Source organism: Rhinoraja longicauda, chromosome 28, assembly GCF_053455715.1.
Source record: "Rhinoraja longicauda isolate Sanriku21f chromosome 28, sRhiLon1.1, whole genome shotgun sequence".
In the NCBI taxonomy this organism is placed as follows: Eukaryota; Metazoa; Chordata; class Chondrichthyes; order Rajiformes; family Arhynchobatidae; genus Rhinoraja; species Rhinoraja longicauda.
This window is the reverse complement of record NC_135980.1, coordinates 8,242,469-8,269,587: the sequence shown is the minus strand read 5'-3', so window position 1 is coordinate 8,269,587 and position 27,119 is coordinate 8,242,469. Positions and strand designations below refer to the sequence as shown.

The window sequence follows — 27,119 nt, the reverse complement described above, 5'->3', positions numbered from 1 at the left end:
AAATGGCAACTATCTTTGAAGTTCAGGAACTGAGAGACAAGTTTATCAACTGAGACTGTGCTGTACTAGAACAGTGCAGCACAGGAACAGGCCCTTCGGCCCACAATACTACGTGAAACTAGTCTCCTCTGCCTGCATATGATTCATATCCCTCCAGTCCCTGCATTTTCATTTACCTATCTAAAAGCCTCTTAAATGCCACTATCATATCTGCCTATACCACCACCGCAAGCAGCGCATTCCACGCACTCATCACTCTGTGTAAAAAACCTGCCCTGCACATTTTCTTTAAATTATCCCTCTCTGGCCTTAAAGCTGTAACATTCAACAATTCCATCCTGTAAAAAAAGACTCTGACTGTCTTCTCTATCAATGCCTCCCATAACTTTCAAAACCATTATTAGGATCTTAGCCTTTGAAGCTCCAGAGAAGCCAATTTTGCTTCCTTTGTCCTTGTGTTCATCATCTCTGGAGTCGAAGATGCATGGTCTAATTGACTGTTATATCTTAGGTAGGAAATAGCTAAAATGCCACGATCTTTGTCTTTGACTTTGTTTATTGGTCTTTTCTAAATATCATTCTCACCAGAGTTTAAGTACTTACGTTATTTTCATGAAGTTATGTTATTCTATTCACCATGTGGGAATTGTACAGCCACTGACCTATTTCATAAGTGTTTCTCTTCAGAGGCTGTAAGGGATCACTGTCAGGGAGGTGGCAGCCACTTTATCTCTCATGTTCATCCATCCCAATTACAGCTGTAGTCTTCCGTCCTTCCTTCCATGATTTCCCTCTGGATGTAATTTGAGTTCCAAGGCAGTTTGTGTTTTCCCGGGTGGCTCAGTTAGTTTACACATCGGAGTTAACTGCCAGTTGTCGATAGAGCTATCTCTTCCTGATGTCTCTGAAATGCAATGGCCTAATGGGCACTTTATGTCCGGATACTCTCTCAATATCACCGTTGGATCGGTTGCTCGCTACAATCACTTCTCGCTATCTAGAAACTGTGGGGACGGCACTGCGGTAGAGTTGCTGCCTTACAGCACCTGAGACCCGGTTTGATCCTGAGTATGGGTGCTCAATGCACGGAGTTTCTACGTTCTCCCTGTGACAATAGACAATAGGCAATAGGTGCAGGAGAAGGCCATCCGGCCCTTCGAGCCAGCACCACCATTCAATGTGATCATGGCTGATCATTCTCAATCAGTACCCCGTTCCTGCCTTCTCCCCATACCCCCTGACTCCGCTATCCTTAAGACCTCTATCTAGCTCTCTCTTGAATGCATTCAGAGAATTGGCCTCCACTGCCTTCTGAGGCAGAGAATTCCACAGATTCACAACTCTCTGACTGAAAAAGTTTTTCCTCATCTCAGTTCCAAATGGACCGCGAGGGTTTTCTCCAGGTACTCCGGGTTTTTGCTCCCTCACTCCAAAGAAGTGCGGGTTTGTAGGTTAATTGACTTCTGTAAATTGTCCATAATTTGTGTGGAACAGAACTAGAATCCGGGTGATCGATGGCCAGTGTGGGCTCGGTGGGCCTGTTTCCACGCTGTATCTCTAAACTAAACTGAATACCGAAGATCAGAAATTCGCTGAAATGTCATTTGGGGGAGTTGTGTTGCCCAGAGGATGTGAACCTCCATGGGGAATTCTTACAAAAGGCTAATACTTATTTAATAGAAAGATTATCTTGTCATTTATTTGCTGTCTGGGGCCCTTTGGAGTAGGCAATTAATTGGACCTAATCCTGCATAACACTAAGGCAGAAAGTGTTGAATCATAGAAACATACGACACGGAAACAGGCCCTTTTGGCCCATTTCATCCATTCCGGCCATGATCTCAATTTACGCATTTTGCTTATCCTCTTATACCCCCTTCACGTGCACCTCCTCTAACATCATCTACCAGTTCAGTTTAGTTTATTGTCACGTGTACTGAGGTGCAGTGAAAAGCATTTGTTGCGTGCTAATCAGTCAGCGAAAAAACAATACACAATTACAATCGAGCCATTTACAGCGTGTAGATACATGATAAGGGAATAATGTTTTGTGCAAGGTAAAGCCAGTAAAGTCCGATCAAAGATAGTCTGAGGGTCACCAATGAGGTAGATAGTAGTTCAGGACTGCTCTCTGGTTGTGGTAGGATGATTCAGTTGAGTAGAAACTGTTCCTGAATCTAGTGCATTAGGTACTCTCGATGGGTCCTCCTTTACATCAGCTAGATCAAATGTAGACTCGTCGACCATTTCACTGAACAAGTGCATTTGGTCTGCCAAGGCCTGCTGGCTCTCCCAGTAGCTAACCTTTTTAACTACCCTTCCCACTCCCATACTAACCTTTCTGTCCTGGGCCTCCTCTAATGCCAGAGTGAGGCCATTAATGGAAACTGGAGGAAGAGCACTTTATATTTCATCTGGGTAGCTTACAACCCAATGGTATGAACATTGAACTCTCGAATTTTAGGTAACTAACCCCCTCTTTCTCCCCCTTATTTATCCCTTCTCTTCCTTTTTCCCCACTTGGATGTGCTCCTATTTCTCCCTTTCCCCTTCCCTCCATTAATTCCCACTTATATCCCTTCCTCTGGCTTCACGTTTTGCAACTGTTCTATCTTTATCTCACACTTTTTGTCATTTCATCTCTGGACATTGTCCAACCATTTGCCAATCAACCCCCTCCCCAACCCCCCCCCCCCCTTCCTCTCCCCTGAATCCACCTATCACTTGTCAGGCTTTGTCCCATCCCTATCTTTCTTCCAGCTTCCTCCCCATACCACAATCAGTTTGGAGAAGGGTCCCAACTCGAAACATCACCTTAGTTTAGTTGAGAGCTACAGTGCGGAAACAAGCCCTTCACAGCCCACCGAGTCTGTGCCGACTAGCGATCCCTGCACATTAACACTATTTACATTTATACCAAGCCAATTAACCTGCAAACCTGTGCGTCCTTGGAGTGTGGGAGGAAACCGAAGATCTCGGAGAACACCCACAGGGAGAACATACAAACTCCTTACAGACAGCATCTGTGGTCAGGATCGAATCCGGGTCTCTGGCGCTGCAAGGCAGCAGGTCTATCGCTGTGCCACTGTGCTGACGTATCCATGTTTTCCAGACATGCTGCCTGAGTCACTGAATTACTCCAGCATTTTGTGCCTTCTCTAATAAACCAGCATCTGCAGTTCCTTGCGTCCACATCCTCACCCGAAACATCATCCATCCACCTCCCTCCACAGATGCAGCCAAGCCTGCTGAATTCGCCAATCTACGCTAACCCCATTTGCCCCTATCTCTCCACACCTACCCTATCTCAGTCCCCGTCAATAGACGTCAATAGATAACATCAATGGATATTCTTTCTATTTGTCATGTTACTGAGCTGAACTCAATAGCATTGAAGTTCCGGTGGACGGGCTGAGTCAGACGGGCCCGCCGACAAGAACAAAGAGGAAAGTGGTGAGGGGGCCACCTTATTCAAATAGAGACCCAGAGGGAGGGGGGGGGGGGGGGGCGAGAATAAAGGACCAACATGACTCAAATGAGAAGTACTTTTGCAACTATGTTGTCACCAGAAACTTGGCGACACTTGTGTACTTTGTGTATTGTATGCAAAAACAACAAAAAAATCACTTTACCTAGATGCATGTGACAATAAAATGGCATTGAATCATTGAATCTTACCATTTTTGTTAAAACAGGTGGAGTAATTGCATTGAAGATAGACATAAAATGCTGAAGTAACTCAGCGGATCAGGCAGCATCTCTGGAGAGAAGGAATGGGTGACGTTTCGGGTCGAGACACTTCTTCAGTAATTGCATTGACCTGAAATACTAACTGTTTTTTCCTTCCACAGATGCTGCTGACTTGTTGAGTATTTCCAGCATTTTCTGTTTTTGTTTCATAAAAAAAATGTTGTTGTAATGCTGAAAATATTCACTCAGCGATATAAATCTATTCAAAATGTGAAGCATTTGGTAGTTAACGTTTAATCTACTGATGATTTTGCTTTCTATCTTGTGGATGACTGAGTAACATTTAAACACTAGATTTGGATCCCAATTGACTTGAGTACATGGTATCATTCTACATCTTCTTCCCAGCACAGTGTTGCCTGTTTAATATCCGCAGTTTGGGAAAAATTCAACATATAAACTTATAAATGTTTCCTACAAATGTTAAGTACCCAGAACTAAACAGATAAAGAATTTATGAAGTTTCTGGTCTTGAATTCGCTCCAGCAGGGACTGATTATGCTGCATACAGCTTTAAATGTATCACATAGAAAGAATTTGGAAAGACCCAGTCTTAGTCCTGGGGTCATGGGCCTACAGCTGAATCTTGGCACAATGGCATTGTGAATCAGGATGGTTAGAGTTTTTTCTAACGGGAAATTGGAAAATGCCGCATTGTGTAATTAATCAAGAGTCATGAGAGAAGTCAAGAGCGTTTCGTTGTCATATGTACCAGTGACGGGACAATTAAGTTCTTACTTGCTGCAGCCTACCAGGCCTGTAAATGCAATAATCACACAGATAAATATAAAATAATCAAAGATACAATAAACCAACAACCGTGATACTAAGTAACCACGGTACGGCACGGTAGCGCAGCGGTAGAGTTGCTGCTTTACAGCGAATGCAGCGCCGGAGACTCAGGTTCGATCCTGACTACGGGTGCTGCACTGTAAGGAGTTTGTACGTTCTCCCCGTGACCTGCGTGGGTTTTCTCCGAGATCTTCGGTTTCCTTCCACACTCCAAAGACGTACAGGTATGTAGGTTAATTGGCTGGGTAAATGTAAAAAATTGTCCCTAGTGGGTGTAGGATAGTGTTAATGTATGGGGATCGCTGGGCGGCACGGACTTGGAGGGCCGAAAAGGCCTGTTTCCGGCTGTATATATATGATATATGATGATATGATATGATAATAAAGGGCAGCACAGTGGTGTAGCTATTGCCACACAGCACCAGAGATCCGGGTTTGATTCTGACCTCGGGTACTGTCCGTGTGGACTTTGCACATTTTCCCTGAGACCGCCTGGGTTTCCATCAGGTGCTCCGGTTTCAAAGCACATCCCAAAAGGTTTGTAGGTAAACTGGCCTCTAAATTTCCCCTAATGTGTAGCGAGTGGATGCAAAAGTGTAAATGATAATCAGCGTGAACTTAATGGGCCGATGAGCCTGTTTCCATGCTGTATCTTTTAATTCAATTCAATTCAATACAAAACCCTTGCATCCACCATTTATTGTTTTCTTTTTTTACCATATGTGCCCAGGTTCTGTTCATGAATTCCCACAGAATGTATTCCAAAGATTCACAACCCTCCTCAAAACAAACTTCATCCCTCATCTCAGTCTTAATCAGAAGCCTTTTACCCTTGTTCTATGACTCCCTTGTTCTATATATCTCCACAAGGGGGTTTATCCACGCAGAAACAAGGCCCCTCAGAATATTTTATCATTCTATAACATTGACTTTCATTCTTCCCTTGGTTTGGTTTGGTTTGGTTTGGTTTGGTTTGGTTTGGTTTGGTTTACACATTGTCGTGTGCACAGGGGTATAGTGAAAAGCTTCTATTGCAGGCTACATGAGTCCAATAGGTCTCATCTTAACATGATGGCTTGCCCCTTTATGCTCTTGCTGTTCCAAAATGGACGTGCAGGCTTGTAGGCTAATTGGCTTGATAAAATTGCTAATTATCCCGAGTGTGCATAGGATGGTTTTAATGTGAATAGATCACTGGTCGGGGTGAACTCGGTGGACTGAAGGGCCTGTTTCCGCTTTGTATCTCTAAACTAAACTGAACTAATGTGATACATTTATAAAGTTTTGGACGCATCATTGTGCAAAGCACCAAGAGGAAAGGTCCCTCCATTACGGGAAGATAACATGATATTGTTTTTGTCATGTATTCATAACTATTTCATAAACATCTTGTACCATTGACATGTCAGTAGGGAGCAGGCTTATATTTGCCCAGAATGCCTCTATTTCTTTGCTGGCAATTCTCCATCAAAACTATGCCTTTTCAAATCAGCACTCATCTCAATGCTGGCTTCACATTAAGGGTTTTCAAAATAAGATGAAGCGCAAGCCATGCTTCCTTGCCAACTAGGGAGGAGTGGGGGAGGGGGGGGGGTGGTGGAGCGGGTGGGGGGGGAGCAATGATGTGAAATAAAGTAATAATGTAACTTGGATTTTTTTTAATGGGTTTTAGGTTCATTTCCCACGGAGAAGGCCATAACTCTCCAAACAGTTTAGAAAGACGAATCTAAGAGCTGGCCAAGCAGCAAATGGACTGGGAGCCAGGATGGAAACAAAACAAAATGGTTAACCCGGGGCTACCTTGATTAAGGGTGGGGAGGCTGAGGGAGGGGGGACGGGGATGGAAGTGAAACTAATCGTGGAATAGCAAAAGCACAAAGAGACAGGCCATCATGCCCTTGCATGGAAATATGTGAAAACTCTCTGTAATCTACCTGAATACAAAACCCTATCATCTCTCCTTGCTGCCAGATGCAGACTTACACGAGTCCAGCTAGAGAGACCAAAATGTGATGCCACAGACAATGATGCCAAATGTCCCTCAGAGAAGTAGCTATTCATCTGGTTTGGTCGAGTTTCGTTCTGAGATACAGCACAGAAACAGGGGCCTTCGGCCCACTGAGTTCATGCCGACCTTTGATCACCCAGTCAACACTAGTTCTGTTATCCCACTGCCTGTACATTAGGGGCAATCTTACAGAGGCCAATTAACGAACAAAACCCCACGTCTTTGGGAGGAAACCAGAAAACCCAGAAGAAACCCACGAGGTCAATTTGTAGGCTAATTGGCTTGGTAAAATTGTAAATTGCCCCTAGTGTGTGTAGGATAGTGTTAATGTGCAGGGATCACTGGTCGAACAGTGGTATGAACATCGACTTCTCCAACTTTAGATAGTTCCTCTGTCCCTCTCTTCCCCGCCTCCTTCCCAGACTTCCCTCTACCTTCCTCTCTCCACCTATATCCTTCCTTTGTCCCGCCCCCCTGACATCAGTCTGAAGAAGGGTCTCGACCCGAAACGTCACCCATTCCTTCTCTCCCGAGATGCTGCCTGACCTGCTGAGTTACTCCAGCATTTTGTGAATAAATACCTTCGATTTGTACCAGCATCTGCAGTTATTTTCTTATACTACTGGTCGGCATGGATTCGGTTGGCTGAAGGGCCTGTTTCCGCGCTGTATCTCTGAACTAAACTAAACTAAGACTCTATGACAACTCTGTTTGATCCAATGATGTTATGAGGATGAAGTGCAAAATGATATCAATGATTACAGGCTACACATGATAGTACCTTTACCAATGGCATTAGCCGTGACTATGTTGGTGGCACTTCAGAGTCAAAAGGTGATAGGTTGAAGTTCCATGCCAGAGGCTTGACAACAAAAGAACAAGGCTAATAAATATGACAGTGAAGTACTGAGGGAGTGCAGCACCTCTGGAACACCAATCTCACAAGTGGGACATTAAATGCACTCAGGTGAATATAAAAGATACTCCAGTGCTACTGTGAAGTTGAAGAAAAGGGGAGTTAAGCTGTGTCCTCTGCCTATACTTCAACCAACAGCACTGTCTATGCCCATTACCATGTTGCTCTTACCATGTTGCTTGTGACACATTTGTAACTTGCTGTGTTCCTATGTTACAGCAGAGACTACAATGAGGAAGTAAAGTTCTCTGTAGGAAAAGACATGAAAGCTGTTTTGAGAAGGCAAATCTTTCCTTCTTTAAAGTGCATCTGGAACGTACAAGACTAATGCTCTGGGGGACTAATTGTTGGAGAATGTAAAAGGGCAGACCTCCCAAAGAATAATCGCACCCTTGATGCGATTCGAGATATCTTCGACTTCCAGTCAAAATAATGGCGGCTTCTTCAGCAGATATCAAGGAAGCGAGAATTGGAAATGCTTAAACCGAAAGGGTCCTTGGAACAGCTTCACAGGAAAAGGGCTTTCAGTTGGTCCAAATCCACCGTGCTATGGTGTATCTTTATTCAGAACAGCTGCAAAGGTGTACAGTTACAACAACAGGTAACGCGGAAAGCCATTGCTGAGACTTAGTGTCGATTTTAACCCCTTCTGTCATGAGCTGCTCAAAAATGGGCTTTGATTATTGCTAGCCTTGCAACGCTCCCCTCAATGTTAGTTCGTTTGTTTTTTTGTCACGTGTACCAGTGAAAAGTCTTTGTTGCATGCTAACCAGTCAGCGGAAAGCCAATGCATGATTACAGTCGAGCCATTTACTGTACATTGATACATGACAAGGGAATAAAATTTAGTGATCCAGTAATGTTGGATCCCACTTCTGTGGCTAAAGTTAGTTTGTTTAGTTTACCGTCATGTGTACCGAGGTACAGTGAAAAGCTTTTGTGGCCTGCTATCCAGCCATCAGCAAAGACAATACTTGTTTACAATCGAGCCATTTAAATCGGTCAAAGACATTAGTAAACAATTTGTCTCCGGAGATGAAAACAGCCTCAAACATTTTAGTGTTGTCTGCACACAGGGTAGGAACACATCGGAAAAACCACTTGCATTGTCTACCTCTAGTTGCCCTGACTACTGAGTAACTGCTAGACCACCTCAGAGGGTGTTAAAAGTCCACCAATTAGTGTGCTACGGTAGCCGTTTAGGTCACTTCAGCAAGGGGCGATGGATTGCAGACTCAGAATAGTATTAATAAGCCAGTTGGACTTCTAAGAGCGTCACTGGTCCCTCCGGTAGCAACCCAAAGCTGATCAGAATTAATCACAATTAAAACTGAGTAACTCTTTGAGATTCTACTCTTGTTTCATAAACATTATATTTTTCAAGTTTCAAACACCTTAAAGCAAATTTCATCAACAAACAAATACCAATATAATTTTTACCTGATGTAACTTTGAACCAGTTTAGACTTTAGACTTCAGAGACACAGCACCAAAATAGACCCTTCAATCCACCGCGTCTGCGCCGACCAGTGATCACCGCACACCGCACACCGCACACACTTGCACTATCATACGCACCAGGGGCAAATTTACTATTTTTTCACCAAAGCCAATGAACCTACAAACCTGTACGTCCTAGGAGTGTGGGAGGAAATGGTAGCACCAGGAGAAAACCCACGCAGTCACAGGGGGAACGCACAAACTCCATACAGGTAGCACCCATAGTCAGAATCGAACCCAGGTCTCTGGTGCTGTAAGGCAGCAACTCTACCGCTGTGCCCAGTTGCTGGAATTTTGCACTAAGAATATTTGATGGGATGAGTGAAGGAGTTTATCCTGTAGAGATAAGCTGTAACAATGCAATTTTTAAAACCACAGGAAGGCTGGCACCTTTTAAACACATGTGCGAATATGCATGATTCAGCCTATGTTCTATATACTAATTCAACATTTGAAATAAGTAGGATCAATGTGAATAAAAGTAAACTGGTTCAACTTGTATTCTTTGCTTCTTTTTTCTTCCATGACCTTTTAAGTGCAACTAATGCATCCTAGTACTAGGTGGAAATGGCTCACATTACAAACAACTTGTATCACCAATCTTTAAGGTTTTAACTTTTATTCACTTGTTTAGCAGAGTGAAAAACGTTCATGTTTTTCATAATTTTATCCTCTCCCGTAAACTCTTCTAGCTATTTGCTTACCAATATTCACATTTAATTAAGCAAGAAGGATTGTATAAGTTATGGGATTTTTATTTTATCTAACTTTACAATTAATTCAAGTCAACAGTATTCAAACGCTATATGCAGGTTAATTTAGGAATGCACGACATATTCATACCTGACTTGACACTTTAGTTTCCCACTATTAGGGTCTGGTTACCTCGTATTACTGATTATTAATTTATTGTATTACTGATCAGTGTATATTTATTTGTGTATTACTGCGTTAATGGGCTCGTAAAGCTGCAGCAAATAAGAGAATTTCATTGTTCCTCTTGTCAGCACATATGGCAATTAAACACTCTTGACTATTGATTCTTGACTCATGGTTGTTGACACATTCTGCTCTACATCCCATTCTCCCCACACATTAAAGTCAGTTTCAGCTCCATTGTTTACCGAGAATGTTCCTTCTAAATTGACCCACCAAGTGCTGCGTTCATTTGTGTGTGGGAAGCACCTCCCAAACAATTTGGTCACTCCCGTGGGAAAACCCTTATTGTTTTATTTGTTCCTTTACATCACATGGAGGTCTTTGATTGCTAACCCAAATTGCCCCTGAAAAAGAGGAGTCAGTAGGCAGTTAAAGGTCTGGAGACCAGAACAAGTAAGCATGGTCAAATTCCTTCCATTGAAGTGATTAATGGACCAGATGGGTTTTTACAACAATCTGGTGGCGTTATAGTTAGCGCTATTATCAATTTTAACAAAAATAAATTTCAGGATTATATACTGACTTGAATTAAAATTCCACTGCGCGAATGATGGGATTTAAATTCAGGTCTATTGTTTCATTCTCTAGCCCTCTATCTCAGTATCTGTTTATTTCAGCAAAGAATCAAAACATCTCAGAGTGTTTACATCGCAAAACTAAACCATTTGACTCATCAAGTCTAAGAGCTATCAGTTGGGCCCATTGCTCCATCCTTGCACCTCCCTTATAAATTCTTTCCTTTCAGATACTTTTAAAAAAATGCATCAATTAATTCTGTCTCCACAACTACCCCTTTTTTTGCCAATCTCCTTCATGTTGTATCGCCTAGTTCTTTAGACTTCGGAGACAGAGCGTGGAAACAGGCCATTCTGCCACCTGAGTCCGCTGCAACCAGTGATCATCCCCTGCACTAGCACTATCCCACACACTAGGTTCAATTTACAAGTTTCTACTTAACCCAATCAACCTACAAATCTGTACGTCTTTGGATTGTGGGAGAAAACCAGAGCACCCGGAGGAAACCCATGCAATCACAGGGAGAGCATGCAATCTCCATAAAGACAGCACCCGCAGTCAGGATCAAACCCGGGTCTCTGGCGCTGTAAGACAGCAACTCTACCGCTGCGCTACCATGCTGCTCAAATTGATTTTTCTCTCAGAACCTTAACTTCTGCAGGTGTATGGTAGAGAACATATTGACTGGTTGCTTCAGCACCTCGAATGTCCAGGAAAAAAGGAGATTACTGAGAACAGTAGACTCTGCCCAGTGCATCACGCACTAACCTCCTCACCATCTCCAATGTCGAAGGAATCTACTGTATAGGAGGCGCTGCCTACAAAAGGCAACCCTGTATCATCAAAGACCAAAACCAACCTAGGCAGCTCATTTCACTTCTATTATCAGGAACAAGGTAGACGTGTGTGAAAACTGTGACCACCAGGCTCAAGAATAACTTCCTCATAACAACTATCAGGCTCTTGAACACGAACCTCAAGTATGAGCTAAGGACTGTCTTTGGTTGCACTAGGAACTTTGCAAAAATTTGGGGGTTATTACTTTATTTAATTTTTGGTTATTATTATTGTATATTATCAATGTGCATTGTGTTTGCAAGGCCATCATGATGCTGTAAATAAGAACTTCCTTGTTCTGTTGCTGGTATATATGACAATGAAACACTCTTGACTCTTGACAGGAAGAACAGTTTCTCTCGAGCCATTTTGTTCACACCATTGGTAATGTTAATCACTTCTATCAGATCAACTCCCTATCGCCTCTGCTTTCAAGAGAGCAACCCCAATCTCATTAGTCCATCCCGAGAACATAGGCCATTCATCCCTAGAATCACGTTGGTAAATCTCTCCCGCATCCTTTCCATTCCTCTAATGTAAAGGAATATAGTTTTACAGCATTGTAATGTTGCAGTTACAGAGAAAAAGTCTAAGGTCTGCAATGAGCCAGGTTGGAAGATCGGGACTACACCTTAGACAATAGACAATAGGTGCAGGAGTAGGCCATTCGGCCCTTCGAGCCAGCACCGCCATTGAATGTGATCATGGCTGATCATTCTCAATCAGTACCCCATTCCTGCTTTCTCCCCATACCCCCTGATGGGTATACCCCCTAGCTGATGGGAGCACCATTCAGTAGTCTGTGGAACAGACTACTGGGCACAGTGCTCCAGTTACGGTCTAACCAAGATTGTAGAAAGGTTCATCATATCTTCCTTGCGCTTGTACTCTGTTCCTCTAGTCGTAAAACCTAGGGGTTCTATCTACCTCTTTAACCAGTTTCTCAACCTACCCTGCAACCTCCACAGACTAATGAACTCTCCCTCCCCTGTCCCATCTGGCAGAAGATACAAACGTATGAAAGCACGAACCATCAGGTTCTGGAACAGCTTCGTCCCCTCTCTAATTAGACTACTGAATGGTGCTCCCATCAGCTAAGGTGTAGTCCCGATCTTCCAACCTGGCTCATTGCAGACCTTGGACTATTTCTCTGTAACTGCAACTTTTACAATGCTGTAAAACTATATTCTGCAATTTTCTGTATTTTTTTCTCTTTGCATTGCCTGCGTATTTGTGCATGGCTTGATTGTACTCATGCAAAGGTATGATTTGGATAGCCCGCAAGCAAATGCGCTTCACTGTATCTTGGCAAACATGACAATAATAAGCCATCACCAATGCATACAGACGCTCAAATATCTCAATTTTTGTATCCTATTTGGAATTATGCCCTCGAGCTCATTTTACGTCTTCTCATTTTTCCTACCAAAATTACGATCTTCCTCACCTTTCACCATGCCTCGAAGATTTTTGTCACCTGCAAATGTTGACATTTTGCCCATTCTAATGGAGGACTGTGATTACACTGGAGAGGGAGCTGATGAGATTCACTAGGATGGTGCCTGGATTGTAGTTATGGGGAATATTGGACAATATTAGCTCGTTTTCCCTGGAGCAAAGGAGGCTGTGGGGTGACCTGATGGAAGAAGATAAGATTCTGAAAGGCATAGACAGGGTAGTCCATCCAAATCTTTTTCCCATGTAGGGGTATCAAAAACAAGAAGGCATAGGTTTATGGTAAAAGGTAAGAGTTTTAAAGGGTATTTGAGGAGAACAATTTTACATAGAAAGTGGTTGATATCTGGAAAGCACTGCGAGAGTTGGTGGTGGAATGAGATACAATTACGATATTTAAGTAGTCTTCAGAGACACCTTTAAATAGGCAAGGCATTGAGATAATGGTCCTAATGTGACCAAATGAGATTAGAGTAGATGGAATTACCCAAAGGTCCCATTGTTTAGCTTAGTTTAGTTTAGAGACACAACGTGGAAACAGGCCCCTCGGCCCACCGAGTCCGTCCCGACCAGCGATCCCCGCACAGTAACACTATTCTAAGCACACTAGGGACAATTTACAATTATGCCAAGCCAATTAGCCTACAAACCTGTACGTCTTTGGAGTGTGGGAGGAAACTAGAGATCCCAGTGAAAACCCACGCAGGTCACGGAGAACGTACAAACTCAGTACAGACAACCGCTCGTAGTCAGGATCGAACCTGGGTCCCCGGCGCCGTAAGGCAGCAACTCTACCGCTGTGCCACCTTGCCCCTTGCTGCGCCACCATGCCGACCCTTGCTGAGGTGAACAGATCTGTGACTGGACATGCCCTGTACAGCAGACTCCAATTTATTAATATACATATTAAGTCAAAGTCAAGTCAAGTCAATTTTATTTGTATAGCACATTTAAAAACAACCCACGTTGACCAAAGTGCTGTACATCTGATTAGGTACTAAGGAATGGTATCCATAATGGCATCCATAATAAGACTCCAATGGCGATATGGCTCAATGTTTTTAAGAACTTTAAAAATTGAAGGATACAAGAAGGTGCCGTAAATGTGATGACTCTTTGTGTACAGTCTCTATTCTTACATCATAATCATCGCACCCGTGTACTTAAGTATGATTCTGCTTACCAATAGTAAGATTGTTTTGGATTGCTATATATCAAATGCTTAATATATACTCCGTCAATGACGTATCCATCAATAACCTGTCTGTTCCTTTACCAAGAATTCTATCAAGTTATTTGTGCATTTTAGAACATAAAACATAGAACAGTAGAGCCCAGGAACAGGCCCTTCGGCCCACAATGTCTGTGCTGAACATGATGCCAAGGCAAACCTGTACATGATCCATATTCCTCCATTCCCTGCGTATCCATGTGCCTATCCAAAAGCCTCTTGAACGCCACTATCATATCTGCCTGCACCATCTCCCCTGATAGTGCGTTCCAGGCCCCCGCCACCCTCTCTGTAAAAAGGTTAGCCTGCACTTTAGTTCTTTAAACTTTGCTCCTCTCACCTTAATATCTTTAACACATTTCTATTTTGTGACTGTTAATCGTGTCCCTGATTACTGGTCCCTTGATCTTTCCCGCCACCCATGGCTCATCTTTAATTCTGTGAACAGAGTCTGAGGTTGCCGTGAAAGTGTGGCCAGCTAGCGTTTAAAGAAATAAGATGAATCTCGTGAAAGAAGACCCTGTGGTGCAGTCCACAGGCACGATAGCACTTGGTGGTTCAAAAAGAAATTAACCACAATATCCTGTTATGTACCCGATGCCTATACCTGACTGCTAAAGGTAAAATAACTTGAGAGGATAGAAAACCTTAAGGATAATCTCAGTATGCCACCTTTGGGACACACGATTGCACCGAAGGAAGCATGCCCTCTGATCGAAGATAGACACAAAATGCTGGAGTAACTCAGTGGGACAGGCAGCATCTCTGGATGGGTGACATTTCTGATCGATAGACAATAGACAATAGACAATAGGTGCAGGAGGAGGCCATTCGGCCCTTCGAGCCAGCACCGCCATTCAATGTGATCATGGCTGATCATTCTCAATCAGTACCCCGTTCCTGCCTTCTCCCCATACCCCCTGACTCCGCTATCCTTAAGAGCTCTATCTAGCTCTCTCTTGAATGCATTCAGAGAATTGGCCTCCACTGCCCACTGAGGCAGAGAATTCCACAGATTCACAACTCTCTGACAATAGACAATAGACAATAGACAATAGGTGCAGGAGTAGGCCATTCAGCCCTTCGAGCCAGCACCGCCATTCAATGCGATCATGGCTGATCACTATCAATCAGTACCCCGTTCCTGCCTTCTCCCCATACCCCCTCACTCCGTTCCTGCCTTCTCCCCATACCCCCTGACTGATAAAGTTTTTCCTCATCTCAGTTCTAAGTGGCCTACCCCTTATTCTTAAACTGTGGCCCCTTATTCTGGACTCCCCCAACATTGGGAACATGTTTCCTGCCTCTAACGTGTCCAACCCCTAAAAAATCTTATATGTTTCGATAAGATCTCCTGTCATCCTTCTAAATTCCAGTGTATACAAGCCTAGAGCCTCCAGTCTTTCAACATATGACAGTCCTGCCATTCCGGGAATTAACCTAGTAAACCTAGGCTGCACGCCCTCAATAGCAAGAATCGAGACCCTTCTTCAGGCATCCCGACCTGAAACGTTACCCATTCCTTCTCTCCCGAGATGCTGCCTGTCTTGCTGAGTTACTCCAGCATTTTTTGTCTATCTTCAGTTTAAACCGGCATCTGCAGTTCCTTCCTACACAATGCCCTCTGATCCATCACTTCATTATCTAACTACAGTGACTAGTCTGCAATTACTGAGTTTATCTCTACAACCTTTTTTTGCCAAGGGTGTAACATTCGGAACGTTCCACTCCTCAAGCACCACGCCCGCACCTATAAATGTTTGGAGCTTTATAGCCGATGCCTCTGCAAATTCCACCCTTATTTTCCTTAGCAACCAAGCCATCAAGGATGCATCCCATATAGATGTGATTTATCCACGTAAGCACTGCGAGCCTTTCCAAATTCTCCTTGTTATCAATTTTCAATCTATCCAGAATCTCAATTAGGTCTTCCATTGTTGGGATATTGCCAGCATCTTATTAATTGGTGAATAAAACACAAAGTGCTTAAATCTTTCTCCTCTCGCCTTAAATCCTCTAGTTTTAGCCTCCCCTACTCCATGTAAAAGTCTGTGACTTATCTATGCCATTCATAAACCACTATAAGGTCACTCCTCAGCCTCCTTTTGTGCTTGGGAAAACCATCTAATCTCTCCGTTTAACTTAAACGCTCCAGTCCTGTGAATCTTTTCTGCACTCTGCCTATTCTGCACCCTGTTCTTATCCCATTGATATTGGCCCATCTCCAAGTGTCTCTATTGATCTTAAACACTCACTATCTTTCTCTATATCGTACCTGTGATATAATGAGTCAACCTTATGAGATGATCATTATACCTTGCCCAAAATGTCCCACCTTAACCTTTTGACTTTTAAATTGATTTGAATCTCATTCCAAAAATGTTTGTATTAAAATGGAGTGTTGCATTGTCAATGGTTCCATGGTTCAGATGAGATATTAAACCACGGCCCCATTTGCCCATCCAGCTTGATGGAAAAGACCAAAGAGCAGCAGGTGAGTTCTCATGAGTGGTCTATACCTCACCCACCATTATTGATTGATTGAATTGATTGAAAGATACTGCATGGAAACAGGCCCTTTGGCCCATCCAATCCATGCCAACCATCGATCATCCATTCACACTGGCCTTCATTCCAACCATCTGCCTATCAAAACCCCCTCTCACCTGTGTTCACCTATTACCTACCATGCATTTTCCTGCCCCCCTCTCTCCCACCTTTCTTATCCCCTCCCCCACATCAGTCTGAAGAAGGGTCCCAACATGAAACGACCATGTTTTCTAGAAATGCTGCCTGACCTGCTGACTTACTCTAGCACTTTGTATTCTCTTTTGTAAACCAACATCTGCAGTTTCTTGTTTCTACACACTAGTTTAGTTTCGAGACATAGCGCGTAAACAGGCCTTTCAGCCCACCGGGTCTGCACCGACCAGCGATCCCCGCACATTAACACTGTCCTACACACACTAGGGACAATTTTACATTTATACCAGGCCAATTAAACTACAAACCTGTATGTATTTGGTGTGTGGGAGGAAACCGAAGATCTCGGACAAAACCCACACAGGTCACGGGGAGAACGTACAAACTCAGTACAGACAGCACCCGTAGTCGGGAATGAACCCGGGTCTGCGGTGCTGCAAGCACACTAAGGCAGCAACTCTACCTCTGTGCCACCGTGCTGCCCTATGTAATCCTACTTTCGCATCCACTCTCGACATGGTAGGGGCAACTTGCTGAGGCCAACCAACCCACACACCCACCCACCAGTGGAAACCCACGCGATCACAGGGGGAACATGCAAACTCCACAGAGATGGCTCCCGTGGTCAGGATCGATCCTGGTTTCTGTCGCTGAGTTAGCAGCCGTGTGACTGTGCCACCCCAATGATCATTATACCCTGGTCAAGACTGACCAACCTTAAACCTTTTCAAAAATACTTCTGACGGTTTGACTGATTTGAATCTCACTGTAAACACTATGGTATTAAAATGAAATGTTGCACTATCAATTGCATTATTCTATGGATGAGACAGGCCTGATATGCCCTCTCAGCTGGATGTGAACGACCAACGCCTTACTTCGAAGAGGAGCAGGTTAACTCTGAAGAAGGGTCTCGACACGAAACGACACCCATTCCTTCTCTCCTGAGATGGCTGCCTGTCCAGCATTTTGTGTCTCGCAGGTTAACTATCCTGGGTGGCCAGCATCTTACCCAACACTGAAGACAAAATCATATCACTTAGCCATTTGTAGAACTGTGTTATGAATAACTGATCAGCCTTAATTCCTGGATTACCCTGCTAACTAATCTTCAAAATTACTGAACTGTCTGGGATGTTCTACAGGAAACATGGGTGGTGCTGTGTAATTGCAACCTTGTATTTTTTTTTAAAAAATTCTTGTTAATTTATTTTATCTTAACAGTCAGGTATGAGCAGAGGGTGCATAACAGGACACTGCGGTTCATTTCTTCGAAAACCACCAAGTGCTATCGTGCCCGTGAATTACACCACATGTTGCTTATTTAACAAGTCTCATCTTATTTCTTAAAACGCTAGCTGACCACACTCTCACGACAACCTCAGAGACCACAGATTCTGCTTGTAGATGGCACGGGTTTCTCCGCGAATTGAGAATATCTTTTTAATGTACGCACGAACAATCAGGCTGATTATGGTAAAATTCCCCCGAGTCTCTCTGTTGAGCATAGCTTACGTAATGATTGAATAGTTGGTGTGGGTTTTTTTCTGTAATAAAGCTTAATAAACATTAATAAACATTAAAACTTTGATTTATGAGGGAATAGGTTAGCAAGGAATTGCATAAGAGACTCCAAATGCTGGAATCTTGGACAAAACGCGCCAAGTCTGGAGGACCTCAGCAGGTCAGGGAGCATCATTTAGATTAAGATATTAAACCAGCAGAATGTAAAAGACCGTCACCTTATTTCAGAGGACCAGTTGAGTTCTCAAGAGTGGCCGATGGCATTTTGGGCCAGGTCCCTTCTTCAGATGACTTTCGGGTTGAGACCCTTCTTCAGACTAAAGAAGGGTCCCAACCCGAATCATCGCCTGCCTCTTCCCTCCACAAATGCTGCTTGACCTACTGAGTTTCTCCAGCACTTGTGTGCTTTAAGCAGAAAAATGTGACGTACTTTGAGTATAGTTAGATAACAAAGTGATGGGTTAGAGAGTATTGTTTCTGCAGTGGATTAACTGGATCCCATTGGATGGTACATTCAGATTATATTTAAAGTTCTTTGCACAAGTAAAATCATGACCGTTATAAGAATCCTCTAAATATAATTGCACCTGTCGTAAGGGGAGAATTTGTTCAGCCCCAAAATGCTGCAAATACTAGTTTAAAACAAAGGATTAATGTAGGTGGAAGGAACTATAGATGCAGGTGTACAAAAAAGTGCACAAAGTGCTGGAGTAACTCAGTGGGCAAGGCAGCATCTTCGGCAGAAATGGATGTGCACTGTTTCAGGCCGGGACCCTTCTTCAGATGTGTTCATCTTTGCTTTTTATTGCATTAGAAATAAGGAAGTAAAGAACATTTTAAAGTGCAGTTTCTGAAGAAGGAACCCAAAATGACATATTACCCATCCATCTTCTCCAGAGATGCTGCCTACCTGCTGAGTTACTCCAAAACTTTGTGCCCTTTTTCTGCAGTTCCCTGTTTCTGTACCTCGCTGCTCCACTGTGACACCTCCTCAAGGGATGCAGACTAAAGTTCTCCTCGAGTCTGAAGAAGGATCTCGAAACGTCTCCTTATCCACGTTCTCCAGAGATGCTGCCCGACCCGCTGAGTTACCCCAGCACTTTCTGGCTTTTAAAGTGAAATATGCTTCTTCAACTGCTTTAAAGGAAGGAAAGAGGAAGAGTAACAGAGTAACAGTGGCATCATCTTCTCATGCCTGATGTTTGAAAATTTTATACCTGGATTATTGGAGTAATCTGCTGCAAGTAAGTCCCAAATAAAATGGGTAGGAAGGAACTGCAGATGCTGGTTGAAACCAAAGATAGACACAAAAAGCTGGAGTAACTCAACGGGACAGGCAGCATCTCCAGAGAGAACGAACGGGTGACGTTTCGGGTCGAGACCCTTCTTCAAAGTTACTCCAGCTTTTTGTGTCTATCTTAAGTCCCAAGCCATGTACACAAAAATGTTAATTTGAAGTTATAAATCGTCTTCACTTTTGCCCAGGTGGAAACAGTGTGGCGTTTGTCACAAGATGCATTCTCTATGTGTCTATTGCTGAATCAACCATTCTTGGACAGACTAGCATTGAACTGGTGGAAATGCTATAAGTGGTAGAGGAGAGCTGAGGTTGCAGAGGCTGCTGCCAATGTCTGGCAGCATGTTCATCTCAAATTACTCCAGACGGCTGAAATTCTAGCTTCGTAGGTGGAAGCCATGTCTGATATCTTTTCCTGTCCACCTCTCCCCGGCCATCAACAAAAAACAAACTGCTGGAGGAAATTATCAGGCCCAGGCAGCATGTGTGGAGGGAAATGGACCGACGACATTTCACGTTGGGACAATTCTTCAGTCTGAAGAACGGTACAGACTCAAAACGTCGTCTGGCTACTTCTCCCCACAGGTGCTGCCAGGCCTGCTGACGTACTCCAGCATTTTATATTTTACTCAAGGTTCCAGCATCTGCAGCTTCTTGTGATTTTATCTGTGGAGGGAAATGGACAGACGACGTTTCGGGTCGGGACCCTTCTCCAGGTCAAACGGTGGCGGTGGCGAGGAGGGGGGCGATGGTTCACTGCCTGACGTAAGATCGAGGTGACAGCTGGAGGCCCTGGGGCAGCAGCCTGGGGCTTGACTGGGTTAGGCGCCACTCTAAGAGCCCCAAAGTGGCCTTCAGTGGCACAGAATGGTGGAGCAGCTGTAGAGGATGTCTACAACTTTGCTTGGCCAGGCCAGGCGAACCCTTCAACACCACCAGGACATCCGGCCTTTATGGCCAGCTGGTCTTAAACACAACTTGAACTTTGGACTTGGAAAATGGGGCCAAAACCTTGCGACTCTTGTATATTATCTCAATAAACTATTTCTGAACACCTTGTACTTAATCTAACATTGTGCTGATGTATGGTAATACTTTTCAGTACTGTATGCAAATACAGTAATTCCGCTGTGCCTCGGTACATTTGACAATAAAGAACAATTGAACTATTGAACCATTCAACATCAGTTGTGGACCTCCTCTATTCACCTTCCAAAGAGTAGTCAAATCAACCTAAGAAGAGGGACTTTAGATGTGACTTCCCCAGCATCTATGCATCAGTTCTACATCCAGCAGTCGTTCTACCAACCGATATCGTGAGAAATTTTGGGCACCTTATCTGAGGAAGGAAGTGCTTGCTCTGGAGAGGGTCCAGAGGAGGTTTACAAGAATGATCCCAGGAATGAGTAGGTTAAGATATGATGAGCGTTTGACGGCACTGGGCCTGTGTTCGCTGAAGTTTAGAAGAAAGAGGAAGGAACTTCATTGAAACTTACAGAATAGTGAAAGGCTTGGATAGAGTGGATGTGGATAAGATGTGGGAGAGTCTAGGATTAGAGGTCATAGCCTCGGAATTAAAGGACGTTCTTTTAGGAAGGAGATGAGGAGGAATTTCTTTAGTCAGAGGATGGTGAAACTGTGGAATTCTTTGCCACGGAAAGCTGTGGAGGCAAGGTCAGTGGATATATTTAAGGCAGAGATTGGTAGATTCTTGATTAGTACGGGTGTCAGAGGTTATGGGGAGAAGGCAGGAGAATGGTGTTAGGAGGGAGAGATAGATCAGCCATGATTGAATGGCGGAGTAGACTTGATGGGCCGAATGGCCTAATTCTACTCCTCTCACTTATGATCTTATGATATATCAATTCTCTTTTTACCTGCTACCCCTGTCTGCTCATGTATCAGTGATAGTGTCAGGTCTGTTCAACAATGGAAACAAAGGAAATGCAACACGTAACATACGTCATACTCTTCACACCGGAGAGGCAGTAATTATCATTTATAACTCCAAATTATGAAGAAAATAATGTTAAAGAACTTCTATCTAAAATACTCAGGTATCTGATTTTTCTAGAGCAAGTGATTTGTTGTCACTTGGACATAGCTAGCTTCTACACAAAGTTGCAGTGTGCAAACAGTAAGAACTGCTAAATACCGAAGAAGAATCTATTGAGGGAGAGTCCTGACCCGAAACGTTGCCTGTCTATGTCCTCCAGAGATGCTACCTGACCCCGCGGAGGTACTCCAGCACTTTGTGCGTTTTAATTTTATCTACTAAATATAGTGGTTTAAGAATTATTACACCAGCTCAGTGGCTATCTTGTCTCTGAAGCAGATCATTGGTAAGTCACGTCGCACTCCAGGACAAAAAAAAGGACAACAATTTAGGCTGTTCCCGCACTGTCTTTTCATGGAGATATTAAATCGGGGCCTTGTCTCTATTCTGGAAGTACAATATTACATGCTGCTATATCAAAGAAGAGAAGGATGATGCGAATACTCTCTAGTCAATATTTAACCCCCTATCTCACAACTACAGAGCAATCTGCTTGGTCCTATTCACAATGGGCTTGTGGGCAAACTGTGTGCATTTTCTCGACCGTAACATATCAGTGACTACAATTCCACAGAACTACACTGCTCGCAAAGACGGGTTACAATATCCTAAACCATGAAAGGTTCGATATAAAAAAATAGATTTTCTGTTGCTTCCAAGATATAAATACCAGCTTCAATATAAACTTTAATAACAAACTTCGGAAATCGAACTGGAAAATCTTAAGCATGGTTTAATTGCGCACAAGTGCGAACAACTCCAACCTCTGAGTAACATCAGAGAAAATAACTTCATAGGTCAAGGGCAGTAAGGATGAATCATTCGAGTCGTGACAGGGCCATGGTATCAATTGCACCTCCGCACAGCCAACCGCACCAGACAGAACTGCAGCTCGGATTCTTCGTAAAAAGATTGTCCCTTCCTCAAGTCAGGTAACCCGAAGCTCCAGCTGATGGTAGAACGAGCTCTGAGCCAATTTTGTGAGATGGGTTCGATGTTTCGATATTTCTGAAGTGGGTTCACAGTGAATACTGACTTAATACCCCAGACTGAAAAGGTATTGCTGGCTGGCTGTGTTCCGGCTGATTGCTGGCAGGTTTCGAGGCACCGGTTTCATTTACATAATTGAGCAACTTATAATTGAGCAACATTTTACTGCCGTTTAAACATCTGATAGAGGGTTGAGTTCAGTTTGATTAATTGCTGATTCACGTTACTGGCAGGCTGAACAAGGTTTTGAAAATCACGTCTCTTAGTTGTGTTTGAACCAGGCAACAATGCCCAGAAAGGCACCCAAATGGAAATAGTGATTATCCTTTTTTTTGTGTCTACGTTATCCCACTTTCTCACCCACTCCCTATACATTAGGGGAGTTTTTACAGAGGCCAATTAATCTACAAACCCGCACGTCTTTGGACTGTGGGAGGATATCAGAACACCCAGAGGAAACCCACGCGGTCGCAGGGAGAACGTGCAAACTCCGCGAGGTCAGGATCGAACCCAGGCCTCCGGCGCCACGAGGCAGCGGCTCTACCAGCTACGCGCTACTGTGCCGCCATGCTTGATGGGCAGCTGGCTCCCTGGCCATGATTCCCCACTTGGCCTGCACTGCGAGCTGAGCACTCCTCTGCGGTGACCTGGATAACAAGGGGTTAAATCCAGTCGGAGCCCCAAGTGAAGTGTTTGCTTGATCAGCTAAAACGATGTGCACAGCGGAACAGCGGTGAGCTCCTGCCTGGCAATTTCCTTCAGGGACGAAGACCCGGCCTTCAGCTCCAGTCAGCAGGAGGAGGCACCCCATAGAGTCCGGCACTTCCCACAGGATGTGAAAATTGGCAGCTGATTTGCCCGGGCCGCGCTCTCACACCTCTGAGCCGTTGTTTATCGACTTTAATAGTGCCCAAGGATGCCGCATGTTGTTGGGGGGGGGAGGGGGGAGTGCGATGTGGTGGTGGTGGTGGTGGTGGGGAACAATCAGGGAGCCAACAACATATTCAAAATACAGACAAAATTATAGATTAGAAGCTTGCCAAATGTAATTAGCCAAATGCGGAAAATCTATGCAAAGTGCAGACACGGACCATCACTGGAAAACTAGTCCAAATCTTGTAAAGCACCAACATTTTTAAAGGAACATGCACAATCGGAAGCTTTTGCTCATCTCTATTCAAGACTGTTGCTTCAATGCCCGAAAATCCTTATCGCTGCATTTTTCATGAGGGTCCCTGTCTAGTGTCTTTTTTTTCTGCACAGTCAATAACATGTAACATCTGTGCACTGTCCTGAGCCAGAGAGTGGACATAAAGCAGAGATTCATTTAAATGTCTCGCACAAGTTTCGAGCGAACGGCGAGTAGGCTGAAAGCGATGTTTTAAAAATAAAGGCAGACAACGCGTGGCGAAATCGACTCACTGCCACAAGTGAGATTTTCCCGCAAGATCGACGCTGGTTGAGGATGCAAGTTAAAATAACACTGCTGTTGAACCGTTCTGCATCACTAAATACCACAGCAAGAGTGCCTGCACCTTTAAAAACCCACAGCTACATTGCATGAAATAAAATGTTAAATGAGTAGCTCAGGTCGTAAGCCATGTGTTGCATTAAAACAACTAATAGCGTTGGCAATTTCAATGAAAAGCCAGATATCCATTATAATCTGATGATGTTTGATGCTGCCAACATTTTAGCAGGCGTTTTAATATTCCTGAAGTGCTATCATTAATAATATTTTAATATTAACATTCTTAATATTCCTGCAGAGCTATCATTAATAATATTTTAATATTAATATTCCTTTTAATATTCCTGCAGTAATTCATTATGAAGCTAATTTTTTTGACATTTCAAGTTGCGTTAGACGTTCCCGGGCTGGGAAACGATGGACTTAGATGACTTTACCCACTGACACACAAGTAGGCTCTCAGAAAATGGTCACATCCCACAGTGGTGCCACCACCGTAAATAGAAAATGCTGTCTAGATAGCATGAAATCACATTTATCCTCAATCAAACATTGTATTATTTTTATTCCTGTAAAATGAAGGAAAGTGCGCATTCACATCGTTGAGTAGTTTAAAGATAACTGTTGTGGAATGAGATGGTCGCTACGTCATAATTACTTTTCCCCACCAATTCCTCCCTGCTCTCACCGCTACAGTAGCTCTGATGGCCAGTCATCATTGCGTGGCCAAAAATGGACTTGAGATCAAAAGTTTGATTACTCACTGTTCAGACAGTTCTTCTTTCTGGTCCCATTTACCTTCCCTGTTCTGTCGATCTTGAGGAAGTACTTGGTGGCAGAGTAGAGTCTTCGCCACCGCACATCACCCTGCAAGTGGTTGTAGCTGCGCGTGTGGCGCTCCAGGCTCGAGGTGCAATTTGTAGCATCCAGCGTTAGCGCATCGTCCGGCTCTCCGCGGCAGCTGGCGGACACCAAGCAGGCCAGGGACAGCACGAGGAAGCAGGCGAGGCGAGGCAAGGGGGAGATGCCGCCAGTCAGCATCCATTTCCACATTGTGGTGAAACTCCTGGGCTGGGATCTAGGAAGAGACGCATGCTGAGGCAGCAATGAATTCACCTGGGCAGAGCGGGAGCACCTCACGAAGACATCCCTTCACGGCCAGCCTTCCATCAACTTGTCCGACTTGCCCCGAGACCGTTACATCCATGACCCAGTCACACCTGAAGCATCTGTCCCACTGACTTCAACAATTCCCTTGAAAGCAACCGTGCAGAGTTTGGAGGGATGAGCAGTTCCTCCTTCACACTGGTGCTATCTGCAATTTGGAGGAAAGAAAATGAGAGGAAAAAAAAACACTTCAGTCTTGAGTTTCTCAATTCTTCTAAATTGGCCTCATTAAAGTGAGAGCATTGAGAGGCTGCAGTGTGTGGGAAGGAATGGGTTGTGTTTTTATCAATGCTTCAGACACTACAAATCGCAAGCAGCCTGTCATCTGCTTACCATTCAACTGACAGCTGCAAAAGGGTTGGCCCTTTTCAGATAGGAGGATGTTTTATTTTGTCCTAACAGCCAGTAGTTTGTCGCCTGGCGATAGATATGTCATTAAGAGGGTTGGGCATTGACTCAAGTCACTTTTTTAACAGCGGCAGGCAGGGAAACAGCTTGCAGTGGTTATAGTTAACAGCTCACCTATGTGCTTTCCAATTTAATGACATTATATAGCCTTGCTCCATATCTCCTGGCAATCATATCTCACATTTCCAAATAATAACAGCACAATTGCTCCTGATTCAGAAGAGTCGAACGTGTAGTTAGTTCCATCAGGATTACAGGGTGTTTACACAAAACCTTCAACATTTCTTACATCATCGCAAGTAATTCTTAAATGAGGATGGACATTAATCAATGGTCTGAGTTCTTGCATTTAGCTGCTGGAAATTGGGGCATCAACGTTAAAATGCTCATCACTTTATTACATGGACAGTGTAAACGGGGTGACTGAAAAGCAAGAGAGGAGTTTTAGGCTAATGCATTAGTGATCAGGAGTTGCAAGTCCACAGTGCTCCTTCAATGCTGAAAAAGGTCAGTTTACTTCCTTAAAGATTGTTCAGTATTTCAGACTTATTTTAGAAGCAAAAATCCGTTTTTAAAATTTGAATTACTGTTCATTTATTTCTCTGTCTTCCAAAAATCTTCAAAGAATCAATACTAGCTTAATAAGTGGCCGATGTCCTCTGGAGAGTCTCAGTAGAGTGTGTGTGCTTGTGTGTGTCCAAGTGTGTGTGCATGTGCGTATGCATGCGCTCATAGAAAATAGGTGCAGGAGGAGGCCATTTGGCCCTTCGAGCCAGCACCGCATTTGTGTGTATGTGTGTGTGTGTGTGTGTGTGTATGTGTGTGTATGGGGTTTTGTGTGTATGTGAGCGCATGTGTGTGCGTGTGTGCGTGTGCGCGTATGTGTGTGTGTGTGAGATTCTGTGTGCACGCACACGTGTGCATTTGTGTTTGTGTGTGCATGCCTCTGCCCCTTACAAAGTCTTTCAGTCGAATCACCTCTTATTCAAAGAAGAAAGCAGCCCTTGGCTTCTCTGATCAACTTTTGCTTCAAGCGATACAACTAGAGAGTGCAGGAACAAAAACGTTTTCTTTTCAGCTGGAAATGATGTTAAAACTGCTGTAATGCTCCGTAAACGGAATCTCCACAGCACATCACAGAGTTTAATTGGGGTCTCTAACCAGGAGTCTGATGTAGCTTCAGGTGAAACGCTGACTTAAAATAAATACATTAGTGGCTTTGTTGAAACGACTCACAACGGGGATAATGCCTCTGTGGCTAACTAAGGTACGAAAGGAAGACTTCGAATGATATATTGTGAAAGAAAATATTGTTTGTGATAGTGGTGGCGTATTTATAAGAGGATTCTTTAACCAGGCAGAAGTGGTCCCACACGCCGATTATCTGCCTCACCAACCAGGGCAATGTATTCACCTGGCAGTATTCAGTGAGATTGAACTGAACTGCCCCGCACTCGACAATGGGTGATATGGTTTATCCAGAGCAAACATTAACTCTTTCAGGCCAGTGATATTTGAGAGTCAAGGATGCAATACAGAAACCTTGCTCACTTTGAGCA

The 27,119-nt window shown here is 43.8% G+C and overlaps 1 protein-coding gene across 1 annotated transcript in view; it reads right to left on the bottom strand.

Annotated features, from left to right (window-relative positions):
• Window positions 1-25,315, bottom strand: part of fgf22 (fibroblast growth factor 22) — a 130,396-nt gene extending 105,081 nt beyond the window's left edge. Inside the window, exon 1 of the mRNA XM_078423596.1 lies at window positions 24,750-25,315. Coding sequence (XP_078279722.1) covers window positions 24,750-25,038 — 289 coding nt within the window. The 5' untranslated portion in view covers window positions 25,039-25,315. The remainder of the gene's footprint in view (window positions 1-24,749) is intronic.
• Window positions 25,316-27,119: the final 1,804 nt, after the last annotated feature.